This window comes from Cavia porcellus, unplaced genomic scaffold, assembly GCF_034190915.1.
Source record: "Cavia porcellus strain 051 isolate PalLab524CR breed Dunkin Hartley unplaced genomic scaffold, mCavPor4.1 scaffold_30, whole genome shotgun sequence".
NCBI lineage: Eukaryota > Metazoa > Chordata > Mammalia > Rodentia > Caviidae > Cavia > Cavia porcellus.
Window position 1 is genome coordinate 47,927,977 of NW_026947513.1, and position 16,700 is coordinate 47,944,676.

At 42.0% G+C, this 16,700-nt stretch overlaps 1 protein-coding gene and 1 long non-coding RNA gene across 2 annotated transcripts; one reads left to right on the top strand and one right to left on the bottom strand.

Moving 5' to 3' along the window:
- The first annotated feature begins 1,225 nt into the window (after positions 1-1,225).
- Positions 1,226-11,801, top strand: LOC134474038 (uncharacterized). The gene is made up of 3 exons (XR_010044607.1): positions 1,226-1,665; positions 10,019-10,178; positions 11,676-11,801. It is a non-coding gene; the product is annotated as an uncharacterized LOC134474038 (long non-coding RNA).
- LOC100728132 (cytochrome c oxidase assembly protein COX18, mitochondrial) lies at positions 3,337-16,294 on the bottom strand. Its single transcript, XM_063240328.1, has 6 exons — positions 14,395-16,294; positions 13,454-13,554; positions 11,724-11,887; positions 11,007-11,128; positions 8,798-8,905; positions 3,337-7,195 (listed from the first exon to the last, which is right to left on the bottom strand). The coding sequence occupies exons 1-6, from the start codon at positions 14,683-14,685 to the stop codon at positions 7,022-7,024; spliced, it is 960 nt and encodes a 319-aa protein (XP_063096398.1). The 5' UTR covers positions 14,686-16,294; the 3' UTR covers positions 3,337-7,021.
- Positions 16,295-16,700: the final 406 nt, after the last annotated feature.

The following is a 16,700-nucleotide window of genomic DNA, read 5'->3' on the forward strand; positions in this document are numbered from 1 at the left end:
TATAGTATTGGATTTTATTATATGTGATAGTACAAACAATTTTTTATAGGCAGAGATAATATAGAAACCATTGTTCATTTTCTGTTAGCTAGTTCTAAATACCTTGTAATACTTCCATCCTCTTGAATGGTTTCATACTCTCTTGTTATGTTAGATGCTATAGTATATGAAGTTATACTCAAATATTTCAAGGAAAGAGACACTATGTACTATTAAGTCAGGTTATCTTGAGGTGAAACACTATGTTGCTTAAATTGTTCTGTTCTGACCTGTATTGTTATGTTATGTCCTCTTTTATCTCAATCTCACCCCTTTTTTTAAAATTTATTTTTTTATTATTTTTTAAAATTCAGGGAAAAAATTTTAAAATATTAGCAGGATATATTATAGTAACTTTTTGATTTCCTATTAACTCAATTTGAAGCCCTGTATTGCTCTCACCATCTCGTTTTGACTGACTTTATTCTGTTCTGTTTGATATGATCAATTTTGAAGGTATAGGCAACTACTTTGAAGGCAATAAGATTCACTATGATACCCATTGTGGTTTGACTATTATCTTCTTTTGAAGTTCAGTAATGTCTCAAATGTTCAGGCTTTATCGGTTTTGTTCTGTACTGTTTTGTTCAATTTCATTATACCTGATGATATAGGCAATTCTTTTTATTAAGGTAGCAAGAGGTATTATGGTAGCCATTGTTGATTACCTTGAATTCTGTTTTTATGTCATGTACTATGTCTATCCTTTGTCACATTTGGTTTTATTCTCTTCCAAAAAAAGAAAAAGTAATAAGATCTATGGGAGTATAAAACCCAAAATGTGTAAATGTTATTGTAAAAAAGAGAGGAAAAGAAAGTGCTCTGAAGGACACAACTGCAAGTATGTTTAGGTGTGTAAGACAAATGACTATATTACAAAGTTTTTGTTGGATCATTGAACACAACTGTTTGCAGTTTCACTGTTTGAAAGTCCACTTTGTATGCTTAATTTTGTAACTTGATCAACTATTTTTAAGATGACAATATGTAATCTATTAACTAGTGATTTCTTAAGTTCTTTTTTTAAATTTTGTATTACTTGTACCCTTTCACTGTTTTGTTTTCTTTAAATAAATAAATAAATAAAGTGGCCACACCTGGTGCCAATGGCACGGGTTTTCTGATGGACTCAGTTCTGCCTACCCTCTTAAGACCCAGTGATGTCTGAGGAGTAGCTCTTTATTTTCTCATCCTAGATGACTCGTAGCACCTGACAAGTGTTCTGAGTGGTTCCTGCTACTGGTGTATCACTCTACACTGGGGTCCTGTGCCTCAAAAACAGTGCTTCTTCAAGTAAACAAGACCCCCTTGCAATGTCCTGTGCTGGGGATCTCTTTGGCTTTGGCTCTTCAGCTTCATCTTTCTCTCAGCTGTCTTTTTGCTGGGCTCCACTTCCCTCAGATCCTTATCAGTCAGTTCCTTGCGCTCCGAAGCAAGGCATTCTGTGAAGTTGTTTCCCTTGCAGATGTGGCTCCGGATTCTTGGCTTTTCGCTAGAGGTCGCCAAGCTATTGAAGGCCTCTTTGGAGTCCTCAGCTATCTTCTCAAGCTCATGAACTTCATGTGCAAACTGCTGCAAAGGTTCTTCCAAACCCCATTCATGCTGACAGCTGAAGACTCACGAAAAGTAAGCTGATGTGTTTTATGGTCTTGTAGATCTTATAGTCCAGTTCTAGCAAAATTGTTACCAGGTCGTTTCTATTTCATTGGTTGCTTTCACTGCCTGCAAAAGGGTGTGATTTAAGTATTTCCTGAAAGTTGAAATGGTTCCCTGGCTCACAAGTGGGATGAGTGTCACAGTATTCAGTGGCAGATACACTCACTGCTGTGATGCTGGAGAGAAAGTTAACTATGAAGCTGAATGTGCTTTGTGCACATCTATGATCCCAGCACTCAGACGGCTGAGGCAAGAGAGGATCATTGTGAGTTCCAGGTCAGGTTGTGTTACATAGTGAGTTCAAGGCAGCCTGAGCTGGGTTGTGTTACATAGTGAATTCAAAGCAGCCTGAGCTGCAGAGTAAGACTCTAGCTCAAAAAAAAAAGAAAAGAAAAAGAAAAAATAGTCATCCTTCAGTTGGGGGTGACCTGGTGTGTTGCTAAAAAGCAAAAGAATGTTGACTGTGATAACTTTTTTATAAGATTTCTCGAGCTTGGTGCGCTGGTGCACATCTGTGATCCCAGCACTTAGAAGGATGAAGCAGGAGGATTACTTCGAGTTCCAGGACAGGCTGTGCCACATTGTGAGTTCATGGTTAGCCTGAACTACATAGCAAGATCCTACCTCAAAAAACAAGCAGTTTTCTCTGGGATAAAGGGATGAAAAAACAGTCCTAGAAAGTGGTCTGTGTATCCCAGGTCTTGGAGCTACTCCCCAACAAAATGAGCAAGCCTCTAGCTGTTCTTGAGTGTGCTTAGTTCTCTGAATGGTGAACCAACAGGGCTTTGGTTTCACATCACCAAGCACTGCCCTGAGTGAGGGTGTCCTTTGCTGCTCTGAAGACTGGAGTTGTTTTTCCCCTTACACTGGCGTAACTGTTTTGACACCCTTTTCCAGAACAGCCCTGCTCATTGATACTCAAAACCTGTTAGGATAAACAATCACTTTCATCAGTAATTTCCAGAGCTGAAAGTTCTCAGGCAGCTCTTGTGTCAGCTTTCACAGCCTCGATGCCCAGTTTTACACTGTACAGGTTGATTCTCAACTTGACTCTAAAACCATCTACAGCTGGCAGTGAAAGATGTACCCTATCCACCCCATGTTTTCTTGAACTCTCTGAACAGGTTTTCCTTGATAAGCATTAAGCTGATGCTGAGTCTGGATTCACATAAAGAAGTCTCTCCATGTCCTGTATCACCACAGCAATGCTTTCTGGGTATTATTGTTGACTTCATTAGCACAGCACATTTCACATATTCCACGATCCTGTCTTTGTTCTTTAATTTGGCATTTGACCATTTGCCAGTGGTCAAGTGAGTCATGAGAATGAGCAACACCTGCCATCATTTCACCTTGGTCAAATCTCTCTTCACTTTTGTTTCTGTGGTTACTGCTTTGCACTTCCTATCAGTGCCCTCCACATCACCACTTTTTGCCCTGCTTTGACACCCTGGGCTCCAACTGAGCACTGTTACCATTGTACACTATTGCACTGCACAGCAGGTACACAGCAGCACACGTGTGAACTATTTCTGCAATTTGTTCCCATCTATGAATGTTGTATCTGTGAAAGTTTGCAACTCAAACGTCTGGAACTTACTGCAGTGATGCATTAGCAAGCAGAAACACCAAACCACCACCCAGGATTGGAGGCAGATTTATTTATGTCAGCAGGTACTGATCAGGATCATTCCCAGAATATCAGGCCCTAATCTCTGTTGGCCTAGGGATAAGTTTACATGGGATAAGCAAGCAGGAAGTACAGAGGCAGAATGGCTTGTCAGCTGGGGTTGGTTTATACAGTGTGCATCACCACGACCAGCTATGCATCACAGTGACCACGTTTCTAAGAAACAAAAGTAACAGGAACTGGAACTGGAACTATTACCTGGGCAACTAAGAAATGAAGTATAGTGGCTGGGAAGGAGGGGTCCTTCTTTTGCTATAGTTACATGGTACAAACGCCTGCAAAGATCAACAGTATCACTGCTCTGAGGCAAACTGTCATATTTTTCTCAATGGATCAGTGTTACTGGTTCATTAATACTAAACTCTAACAGCATCCTTACTTCATCTTTACCCACTTCTGTCTTCTTATGCTCAGAAACATTAAGATACTCTGGAAGTTTGTGGAGATCACCTTAAATAGCAAAATCACTGGCAAAAAGCAAAGAAATGAGAAAATCATGGTACTAAACCAATTGTGAAAAGAACACACATTTAATGGTCAGTTTGAAAAACATTATTTAAACCTACCAAGGTCATGATTCATGTGAGTCACATTTTTTACCATGAACAACCCTGAAAGCACTGTGAACTACTGGTATCAGGGACATAAATTTCAGCAAATAGGCATGTTTGCAAATAAGAAACCATACATAATGAAGACTGACTAAACCGAAATTTCAGTTCCTTCATTATGATTAGAAGCAGATGCCTCAATGAGGTACTCAAACCAGGACTGAGAAATCAGCAAAAGAACCCAGTCTCACCTGCTGCATTTCCCCTCTAAATTCTCAGCAAACTACAGAAATACGGCAACCCAAACTCTTACCATTGAATGTTTATTCTTTTTATTAAAAATGTTGTGCATGGATGAGTGCAGTGGTACATGTCCATAATCTCAGTACTCTCATGAAGTTGAGGTAGGAGCATTACAAACTCGGTCACAATCTGAGCAACCTCAAGACTAAGGAGACACTGCCTTTAAAAAAAAAAAAAAAAAGCAAGGGGGCTAGAGATATAAATGCCCAAAAGTAACGCCCGGGGTTCAATATCTAGTATCATAGAACACAGATCATAACTAGGCTGACTGTTGTAGTCAAGGTCTGCTAGACAACAGACTTAATATAGGACACATAATTTATGGGATTATTTTACAATACTCACCCCAAAATTCAAATACACAAGTGCGAGAGATCTGTCCATGCACTAGAGACCCAAAGAATCCAGTTGAAGGCTTGGATTCCACATGCAATGTCCTGTACAAGTACTACAGAAGGCCCAGAGCCCGTGACAATGACTCATGCAAGTCTGTATCAAGGATCTGTGTTAGGAAGGGCCCAAAGTGAGCAGTGGAAGCTACAAGTCTGCTCTAGCAGGATGAAGGATCTGTGCAAGCAGGCTGAGGTTCTACACTGGAGCCAGTGATGATCAAGGTGAGGACCAGAGCTCCCCCCAGAAAACCACAGCCATTCTCACTGACAGTGAGGCCCCCAAGATCTTTTGAAGATAATAGCTGAGATCATATGGAAAAACCCAGCATGATAAGATTCTGGAGAATGATCAATAGCATAGCATAGCATCTTCCTTTCCATTTTTTGTTTTTGGGGGAACAGAAACCACCCCCTCCAAAAAAATACAAACCCCTGATCCAGCTGTTGCTGTTGGCAACAATTCTGAGGTGGGCCTTTCACACCCAGCACCACACTGAGTTCAGATGGGTGTCACAAGTTGACGATTAGTTAATCCAGATCAACTAAGAGTCCACAGATACCAAAGAAATGAAAAAGTGTACCCCAATTTTTACTTTATTGTGTAACACTGAGATGGGATGACAGCATGCCTCAGACTTGTCCATATTCTAATTCAATGAAAATTAGCAATTTCCTCAAATGTCTGTCAAATTTGTTCCTCAATATTTTAGGAAGAATTTTATTATTTTCAAATTAAGTAAGCAAGTAACAATTTATACTACCTGTCAATTTTTCCTATATTAAGTCTTTACCATGTACCTACTGGAGTACTTAATTCTTCCAAAAAACTAACAGTTCTCAGTGGGCTTGGCCTACTGTTGGTACACACATGTCAGTCTCATCAGGCAGCTTGTATCACTGGTGGTCCAAATGAGTCTTAACACCTCAGTCAGTGAAGAATGACTAAAGCTAAATTTAGTCTTTTTACTATTAAAATTAGTAAAGTCCATAAATGGACCAAAATCTAGCTAGCTAGCAGCTTGAATTTGAGTAATTACTGCCCACATATAGATACTATTCATAACAACTTAAAAACTACAATTAACAAAAAAAAAAAAAAAAAAAAAAAAAAAAAAACTACAATTAACAAATTCATTTCATTAAAAGAAATTTGTATTCACATGTTCATCAGTAATCATATGTTTGTAAATAACTCAGTCACCCAATTTTAACATGGAGTACCCCACTGGTGTGTATAACATGCACTTACAATTGCTATACCACGAATTGGCTGAATTATAAGTGTTTTACACTGTTGTAATGATTTCCTTGAGAAATTAATAAGATGACATCTGGTCTGCTAAATTAATGCCTTTCTATAATCAAAGAGCCCTTGAGATGTGGTATGACCTACCCAGGGGAGAGGTCATCACATACCCCCACGGTTCAAGCTAGCAGAAACCACTTAATTCAAATGAGAGCTGCCAGGCAGCAAGACATGCTATACAAATTACAACCCTGTCCTGAACATGTTACAGTGACCTCCACAACAGGTAGCTAATGTTCATTTTCTTGCTTTAAATAAACAATGCTTAAAAATCTACTTCAGGCTCTAGTAGTATGTATCACTACACTCTGCACTCAGTTGTTAAAACTCAGAAACAGAAATAGATAGTTCTTCTAGTCTTCACAGCTGTGCTGGAGATGATGCTTACATGAGGGAGCTGTGCATATACCACTCTACTGCATAGCCTGGGCTTTTTCCCCATCCACACGTGGGTCAACCTCATGTGGGTTCCACAAGGTTTCCCTGCCTCTGTCACCAGAGGACCTTCAGAGAAGTCAATAAAGGACCTGAGCATGTAAGTCCACAAGTTTTCTGAAGAGAAATCACACCCAACTGTTTATCTGATACTCTCACAAGAACGTCCTTCCCTACCCCATCTGAATATTAAAAGTCACTTGATGGATCCTCTTTCTTTATCAAACTTTAATGAGACGTTTTAGTACAATTTGACATTAGTTTCTGATCTCATTCTTCAGAGTTCTGAAAACTTGAAGAAGTTATAATTTTCTAAACAGACAACACATGGTTCCATTTTTATACTTTTTTATTAGACATATTGCATTTCTAACACTTAAAAGATGTTCATTACTGTCAAATAGATCAGGCTTGCATTTTTTTTTTTTTTTTTTTTTTTTTTGGTACCAGGAATCGAACTCACGACCTTGCATTTGCCAGGCAGGCACTTGTGCAGCTGAGCTATATCCCTGGCCCTAGGCTTATATTTTAACCCACAGTCTTCACAGTTTATCATTTTAAAATAAAAGCAAATTAAACGATTTATAAATCTACATACATCAAGGTGATAGTGACACCAGCAACTGTTTCAAAATTACTGGAAAACACATCATTTTCTTGATTTAAACTTGGCACAAAAGGCAGCAAAGAGGTCTTTATAAGGAGTGTCTGAATGTGACCTGGTCGGTGGTATTCGGCAAAGTCGGCGAAACCGTGGAGAACACAGCAGCAGGTTCTGTGCAAGGCCCATGAGGCTGGAGCACAGCCAGTAGAAGGCGATTGACTGAGAAGAAAAGGTGTGAATGTTAGTGCCCGTTCCTGCTTCAAGGACATCAAAATCCAGGGACAGCCAGTCCCAGGGTGGCATTCTGAGACAAGCCTGGTTTATGAAGACACGCTTTTTAGATCAGTTATTCTGAATCTAATCCTTCACTGAAACACAACTAGCCCTATTTTATTTCATCTGCATATCTTCAGTTGTAATTGGACTTGTTTCTCCCCAAAAATACAGTGAATCTGCACTGCTGCACCTTTACATGCTGTCTTACTCTTTTCTTGTTGCTGAGACAAAACACCTCACATCTAAAGTGATCAGTTTGTGGAGGTTTCAGTCCAAATCAGCTGGGTCCAAGGCAGGTGGCAGGCAGAGAGCAGTTCACAGCAGTGTGAGGCAGGAAAGGCAACAAGAACAAAACAAGGGGGAGGAGCCTCCTTCTGCCCAGTTCTCTTCTCCAGACTGCTGGGACTAGGGTGGTACCAACCCAGTCAGTGGACTGAGCAGCAATCACCCAGTCTTAATTCCAGCACCCTTAATCTGAGCAATGAACCGTGACTCAACCACACACCACCAGATTCAGCTATCTCCCAAAAAGTCCCACCTAAATCTGCATGAGGCTTTGGGGAGACAGAGACACAAACCATAACACAGGATATTTCACAATACTACCATTATGTGGAAAGTGCTTTAACAGACACTGGATGTTATTTCATTAATTCTCACAGACATTATGGTATCTATGTCAGAGATGAGGACAGTTACTTATTTTAAAACAGCATTACAAACAGTATCATGTCCAAATGACAGCCCGATGCCCAAAACATACTGCTTCAGATTCCTAACATAAGCACTGTTAAGTACTTCCATATTTGCTGGGATAACCCTACATACTAGCAATCACTTTTACTTTGGTTGTAACAGGGTGTCTCTAGTAGTTCAGAGTAACCTTGAACTCACTGTGTAGCCCAAGTTGGCCTGACCCTTGGCAATTCTCCCACCTCAGCCTCCCAACGGCCAGAACACCCAGAGACAACTAAATTCTACTTAATGGTCTATGTGTTGCTGGTTTTGGGTAAAAATGGAGATGCCTCAGACAGCTCCTCCCTTCATGGTAAGATTCTAATGAATCTTCAGGAAATATGGGACAAACTGCAGAAACTACAAATGCCATCATTCCCTTTTCTATTTCTGTCCAAAACTGATTTAGGCATAAACAAGGACAACTATACCATCTCATAATACTGTTATAAGATTAAATTATATAAACTCTTATGGGCCAATGCAAAGGGTTTTTTTAAAAATTTTTTTTTTTTGTCTTTTTTTTTTAATTGGTACCAGGGATCGAACTCACGACCGCACACTTGCCAGGCAGGTGCTTCTGCCGCTGAGCTAAATCCCCAGCCCCTTTTCTTTTTTTAGTGCTAAATTCCTTGGTTCAGGCTACACAGGAAGAAAAAGCTCAATGCATCAATTATTCAAATGGGTCAAGTACTACAGTTGTAATAAGGTGTTTTGAAAGATTAAGTATCACTTGGGGTCAGAGACAGATTAGTTCTCTCAGAATTTTGAAAAGGAGTAAAGGATCCAATATTCAGAGGAAGCTCTTACTGAAGGTACAGTTGCAGCCACAGGAACCATCAGCACCGACATGGCGCGCACAAAGTACGTGACGCACACCTGGAAACGGGTCATCCCAAGTCTTTGTAGAGCAAAAAGCTAAAGCAGTAGAATACACACACACAATGATTATTAAATGCATACTAAATCAGTCAAACTTTATAATACAAGTGAATTTTCTGACCAGTCCCTACATTTTAATACAAGGAAAAAGCAAAAACAGCTGAGCTATCATTCAGTGGTAGAGCATAGCATGCCCAAGGCCCTAAATGCAATCCCCAGCAGGGCAGAAACACAGACAAATAATAAGTAAAAACCAATGAATTTGTATGACTGACTGACTATTCATCATTCAAAAAAAACTTAAACCAGACATTATAGCACGTGTCTGTAATCCCAGCACTTGGAGGCTGAGGCAGAAAGATTGCTGTGAACTTGAGGCCAGCCTGGGCTGCTCAGTGAGCTCAAGGTAGATGGAATTTCACAGCCCAAAATTTTTTTGTTTTATTTTTAGATACATGGTCTCACTATGTATCCCAGGCTAATCTCAAACTCAGTGATCCTTCTGCCTCAGCCTCCAGAGTCTTGGGATTCCACCATGCCCAGCAAAAGACCCAAAAGGTTTGTAATCTGGCTGCACAGAGTAAAGGACAGCAGCTGTGATTCGTGAATCAGTTGTTTAGGTCATGACTCCAGAGCCTCGCTGGCTGGGGGAGAAGGCGTCCTTCACTGTTAGTGGCCACAGGATCTCAAGCAATTTTACCTTTCTGTGCTACTTTCCTCTCCTTAAAACAGGGTAAAAATGCTCCTATATCCCTGTAACTCACAGGGTTGTTCTAAGAATTGAGATGAGTTAACACATCTGACTTGCTTTGAGAAATGCCTGGCACACTCTGCCAGTCATCGCCGTGAGCGGCAGAAAAGAACACAAGAGTGTGGACTCCATCGCCCAGACCTGAGCCTCACTTGTGCTCTGCCCTCACCCAGAGGGCCGGCCACATCCAGGCTGTGCCTGGTGCTGAGACCACGCTCAGTTCCCCGGGACATCTTCACCAGAGATCTTCAACTCTATCATTTTCATTTTCCACATCTGAAAAAATATGGTCCACATGAACAAAACTATGGAATATAATACTGTTCCCAAACAGGATCAAGGGACTTGAGGTCTGTGCAATTTCAGCTGAGGTAAATAATTTCTAAAATTTCTTCTAGGTCACTACGTGGTACGGGCAGTCTGAGAACAGTGCTCTACGGAAGTAAAAGTTTGCTCTTTCTGACCTGTTGCTCAAGGTACCAAGGATAACGAACAAGCAGGCGGTGATCCAGAAGACACTCTCTACCCATAGACTTGTCTACTTTATTTAGAAAGAAGGTCAGTAAGTTTTGTAAGGTTACTTAGCAACAAAATCGCAATCAGGTATGGCTGTTCCCTATCCACAAATTTAGACTAATAAACACATTCATAAAATACAATGCTATTGTGAGAATAAAGCTAGATGGATTAGGCATCTGAATTACTATCTTCAAAGGAAACTGTAAGACTAAGTGCATTACCCAGGGGCAGTGGCATACTCCGGGAGGCTGAGGCAGAAGGAATGCAAATTCCAGCCCAGTCCTCATAATTTCGGAAGTCAGACCTTTTCTCAACATAATATGCTAGAAAAGAACTTGGAATTCAGCTCAGTGCAAAGGCACTCGGTTCAATCTCCAGGACCAAGGAGGAAAAAGAACAGAAAGATATTAAAATGGAATTTTAGAGTTGAAAGAGATTCTGAAAGTCTCTTTGAAAGTCAGAGTTTGTTTTTAATTATGAGAATTCCAAACATAAGAGTACTAGGGGCCAGGGATTTAGCTCAGTGGCATAAGCACCAGCCTGGCAAGCGTGAGGTTGTGAGTTTGATCCCTGGTACCAAAAAAAAAATTGTAGTACCAAACACGGGATTGGCGTAGGTCAGGGCTGATCTGGGATCAGAATCCAAGGAGTCTCAATAGTGCCTCAGAGCTATGTCCAACTGAAATATGTGTATCTGAGGCTAGAACAACAGTAACAAAAACAAAAAAACAAACACCAGGGTTGAGGCCACAGCTCAGTGGGACAGTGTTTGCCTGGCAAATATGACACCTTGGGTTCAATCCTGAACACCAAAGCACACACAAACAAAACATAACCCCACAACAAATTCCATTTCAAACCACTGACCTCCACTATCAGTAAGTTGACGACACCCACAGAGATGGGCAGAATCCAAGTAGAGTCTGACGTGGTGAGATCAGGAAACCACAGAACTCCACCCACAGCTAATTGCTCCTGAACAGAAAAACCTGGTGAAACAGTTTTATTAATAAAACAACAGAATTCCTAAAAACAGCACAAGTATAAAAAAAACATAAGCAATTCCTGCATGGCACCCCTCACAATGATGATATGTATTGAGTTTATTCAGGTTATTTTCTTTCATATAAATACCTAACCCACCACCCCTAAAAAAACTGTGAGGTGCTTTTACCAACATAGTCAATCTGTTTACACTTAAAGATTTTAAATTCTATTCCCTTTTTTAGTATATATGCTGCCCAACAAACAAAAAATTCTACACTTTGCTTTTGTTCTGGTAACCGAGGATCAAACTTACGACCCCGCACTTGCCAGGCAGAAACTGTGCCACTGAGCTATATCCCCAGCCCTACACTTTGAAAGGAAGACAGCAATTATAGAAACCATGAAGCCAGCCATGGTGGCACATCTGTCATCCCAGCAATTGGGAGGCTGAGGCAGGAGGATTGTTATGAGTTCCAGACCAGACTGGGATACACAGTGAGAACCTGTCTCAAAAAAAAAATACAAACTGATTTTTTTTCTTCCCTAAAGTGCAACAGCGTTGGAGACCTTTTGGAGAAGAGGACTTCTATAAGTTACCTTCTGAATGTGCTACCCCTGTACTCAAATTCCGGAGGGCAACAGACATGAAGATCCACATTGGAAGTTGAATCCAGACTAACACAGTGGCTTTGAAAGGGTGACAGTTATCCCGAACATACAGCTCTGAAACAAATCTCCTCATATTCTTTAGATAAATAAGCCTAAAGTGAGGGAAGAGGAAAAAAGGGAAATAAAAATTTCATTTAACTATTGGTAATGTTTCATCCCCACAGCACAAACATACCATACTGGCCAGTTAGGTTTCAGCCAGGAAATATCACCACAGGCACACTATGACTACAACCACAGTCAAAGACATTAGCTACAAGCATACTGCACTCTGATATCTGCACATCAGCCAAACTCCAGCAACAGATGTCTTCACATATCATTTGTGGTAATGTGTTTCTGTCCTGGACCACACACCAGTGTGGATGCTCCCAGACCATCAAAAGGGCCTACCCTTTCCAGTCCATTCTCTCACAATGATCCTTTTTTTTTTTGGTACCAAGGATCGAACTCATGACCTCAAGCTTGCCAGGCAGGGACTTACTCCACTGAGCTATATCCCTAGCCCCTAGATCCTTTCAATCTGCATTCCATATCAGTTACTTCTACTCTTGTCTTTAGTCTCAAGTGTCAAATGTTCAGTCTTATATCACCATTCTGTACAAAGCAAGCAGGCAATCACCCATAGTTTTGCTGAATTTAATCAAATTCAAGTGTAATGAATTAAGACACAGTAACAGCCTCTCTCTTCTTCCCAGTTTACAATCTGTTATATCTCTAGACACCTACATATTCTGGTCCCTTGATGGAATTTAGATCAATGGATCAGCTCTCCACATCAGCACACCTCTGGAAGTAACCACCCTAACAAACTGATCTTTAACATGACTGCCAAACAGGTAAGAAGTCCTCAGATGTACCTCAAGAGTTGCTGCCTGGGCAAGGATGGATATAGACACCTTTGTAGCTTCACTGGGCACTTAATTCACTGTCATTATCACTGGATTACAAGTCTTTCCTTCAGCGGGCTGAAATCCCTCAAGTACAGGAACAGTGGTCTGATATTCTCAAGCAGTTAGGGAGCTGAGGCTAAATGCTCACTAGAGTTGGACTAATCCTAGCACTTGGGAGGCCTAGGCAGGAGAATTGCCAAGAGTTTGAGGCCAGCCTGTACTACAAGGCTAGACTCTGTCTCAAAAAAAAAAGTTTGAGACTAGCCTAGGCAACTGAGCTAGATGCAATCTCAAAAAAGGGCATGGGCACATGCCCATAATCTCAGCTACTCCAGAGAGGCTGAGGCAAGATAATTACAAATTTGAAGCCAAACTAAGCAACACAGTGAGACCTGTCTCAAAATTAAAGTTCTCTAGGGTTGGGGATATCCTTCAACAGAACACTTGCCTAGTATGCAAAAGGCACTGGATTCAAAGCCCAGTATGACAAAAACAGGAACAAGTTCTTACTTTTGCTTCTCTATTTCTTTTCTTTTAGTCCAATATGTGAAACTATCATGCTTCAGTGGCATCATATGAAATGAAAGGATAAAGAAACTAATTTCTTGCTAAATCTAATATACAGAGCACCTCCACTTATTTATTATTTTTCTATTTTTAGGTACCAAGGATTGAACTTAGGACCTCATGCTTGCCAGGCAGGCATTTGTGTCAGTGAGCTATATCCCTGGTCCAATATCTCCATTTATGCATAAAACTATTTACCTGGCAATTCTTTTGGACCAGCCCAACTGATGAGCACAAACTGCAACTTCTTGATTAAGACGCTTGGCAATGTTTTTTATCTCTGGTTGCAAATTTTCCACCTAGCTAAAGAAAAAGAAGTTGTTATGAGAACATAAAGGATCTTTATTCACAACCACACATAATTTTACACTCTATTCTCTCAATCACTTAAAAATGTAGCTTACCATGTCAAGAAACTCTATAAACTGGGTGTGATGACACATGCCTGTGATTCCAGCACTAGGCTGACACAGGATTCATATATATAACGCAACCCATTCCCTGGAGTTACATAGGGTCGAATGCAAGCTGCGCTCGAGGGTTTACTGCTCTCTCTAATTTCCCAGTACAGTAAATGGAGAAAATAGCACTATTAATATGCTTTAGTATTCTTTGATGGGCACCAAGCCAAAAATGAACTTCATTTTTTCCTCTCCTGTGATAATTCTCTGCCTTCATGCTGCTATAGTTTCTTCCTCTTTTTTATTCTTTTAAAATGACACGGCCTTAAAAACATGAAATCCACTTTTTGAAATCCCCCAACTGAAAAACATCTTTATTGTTCTTATTGTTTTCAAATCACTTTAACCATTGCTATCCACTGTATACTCGAATATGATAAAGTAGACAAGGAAAGTATTGTCACACTCAATCCACAGAAAAAAGCGCCCCCACCCCATTAAATAGGCATGTAATGCACGCCTGTCATCTCACTACTCGGGAGCCTGAAGCAGGAGGATCGCCCCATGTTCGAAGCCAGCATGGGCTACATGACTCGATCTCAAAAAAGGAAAAAAAAAAAAAAAAAAAAAAAAACCTGATTTGCAAACTGCTTGCTACATTTTGCTTGGCAAGACAGGTTCTCTCTCAATTCTCACGGTGCTGGCCTCGTAATGGCGCCTGCCAGAGTCCGCGCTAACCTTGGCTAGGATGCGGCGCTGCTGGGCGGCCAGGGGCAGCGTGAGCAGGCCGCGCAGGCCGGCGGCGGCGAGGGCAATGCTGCCCCACCAGGGCAGGCCAGCGGCGTGCATGCCCAGCAGCGCCTCCTCCGCCGCATGCACGGGCGCCGATGAGGCTAACGCCTCGTACCAGCCTCCTGGGTCCACCACGGGGCCTGCGGCCGCAGCCCACAACGGAAGCGCGGGAACCCGGGCCCGGGGCTGAAGGCCGGGCAGCGGCCGCCACCACAGACCGCGCAAGGCGAGCAGCATGTCCACGAAGCTCCCGCGCCAGCTAGCGCGCCCGTGCGCCCGGAGCCTCTTTTGTAGAGCGCGCGCGCGCCAGTGCCCGGAAGAGTCCCAGACGCCCGCGGCGCGCTGGCGATGACGACAGAGGCAGCGAAGTCCCGCCTTCCGCACGCGGCTCGGGGCCTCGCCGGAAGTGCCCTGCAGCTGGGCAAAGAAGGCCTCCCGGCTGGCGGGTACGAGCCGCCGCCTGCTGTGCGTTCGGCCAGCTGCAGCCTGTCCCGCAGCTCGGAGTCCTTGAATTTGTGTACTTCATTGTAAATGGAGCAGGGGCCTACAGGATGGGCCAGTGCGGTAAAGCACGCCTGGGAAGCTGAGGCAGGAGAGTCGTTCAGCTGGCTCAAGAAACGAGAAAGGCTAGGCCTGGTGGTGGCTTCGCTCGGAGCGCTGGCCGGGCACAGCGACTACCGCTCGATCCGGTGCGGACTGGGGCACACAGACAGAGGACGCGTAGACCCGCTCCCGTGGCAGGGAGGGGCGGAGCCCTGCCCCTTCGACGCCCCTGCGCATGCCCCATGGGGCTTCCCTGGTAAAGGTGAACGCTGCATTTGTCTTATCCAGCTCTTTGTTGGTGCTCGAAGAATGTGGAACACTTTCCATTGTGGAGCTGTTTCTAAAGGAACCAGCCGGTAACAGTTCAGTACCCAGGCGTCAAACGCAAACACCCAGATTTGCACCTTCCTTTTAAAATTATATAAACACCATATGTATGCTATAGAAAAGATTTTATCTGAAACAACCTATCGATCTACTATGTATTGAGTTAAAAAAAAAAAAAAAAAGCAGCGGTGGGCGCTCACCTGTGATCCCAGCGGGAGGCTGAGACAGGAAGATTTCCGTGAGTTGAGGATAGCCTGGGCTACAAAGTGAGTTCAAGACCAGTCTGAATTGTACAGTGAAACCCTGTCTCAAAAAACAATTGCTATCGTCTACTGATTTAAAGCGGAAACGAATTCAATTTTAAATGGAAATTTCTTTGCCCAACTGTAGAGGAAGTGAGGGGCCAGGGGTTTGGCACAATCGCCTGCCTGGCAAGTGCAAGGGCATGAGTTCCAATCCCTGGTACCAAAGGAAAACAAATGAACTTGTCATACAATGAATTCTATGCGTCTGCATTCTCTATAGATTTGGCCCTTTTAAAGAAACGTTTAGCTTAGTCCACTGATGTTTAGCCTTTCAAAACTTTCAATAACAGCTTTGCGCAGCATTTGTGCATAGATTAGCCACTACTAGCCTAGCCTCTAAACTTTTAGATCCTGTAGAGAGAAAGTTGTTTAAAAACCGAAACACGGAATAGTGGCATCTGCCTCTAATTCCAATACTTAGGAAGCTGAGGCAAAAAGATCACAGTAAATGTGAGACCAGAGAAGACTACTTAGTTCAAGACCAACCTACAACCAAAAAATAAGCCCCCAAAGTAAGTATTCATATTTACAGTTGTAATCTGTACAGTTTTGAGACAGTTCGTATTTTCAGGTTGTAGGTCATTGGTAGAGCGCTTGCTTGCTCAGCATACACAAGACCCTGAGTTCAACCCCTGGTACTGCAGAAATAAAATATTAATTCATACTTAGGGTTAAACCAAAATAAATTTTTTGCTATGTATTTTTGAAGTCCACATTTATACACTCGTTCATAAAACGAAGTTTTCGAGCTCTTCTTGAAATCCCAAACATTTCATTCTGTGGAGCTGTCATCAACCAAGCCTGAGCCTCCCCAACTAGGGTGCGTCCAGCCACTGTTCACCTTTGTCACTGACTGCATTCATGTTACACTGCCTGCCACTCAGAAAGGTATCAACGCGTGTGACCTAAGATGCAATGACCTATAATGTGTTTCACACTTATGGTGACACATACATTTCTCACTTATTACCTACTTACTTGTTAGATAATGTTTAAAGTATTTGTAATTTAAAGCCCAGTACAAAAGTTCTACTGTGAATGTCTATGCACTGGTCATCCAACACTGAAATCTTGTAT

What these genes read in the sequence shown, in the direction of transcription:
- LOC100728132 (XM_063240328.1), bottom strand. Translation starts at nt 14,685, where the DNA reads ATGCTGCTCGCCTTGCGCGGTCTGTGGTGGCGGCCGCTGCCCGGCCTT. An exon ending in AGCGCCGCATCCTAGCCAAG is followed by an intron (nt 13,555 to 14,394) that starts GTTAGCGCGGAC and finishes TTCTTTAGCTAG; the next exon opens with GTGGAAAATTTGCAACCAGA. An exon ending in TGGCTGCAACTGTACCTTCA is followed by an intron (nt 7,196 to 8,797) that starts GTAAGAGCTTCC and finishes TTTTCTTCTCAG; the next exon opens with TCAATCGCCTTCTACTGGCT.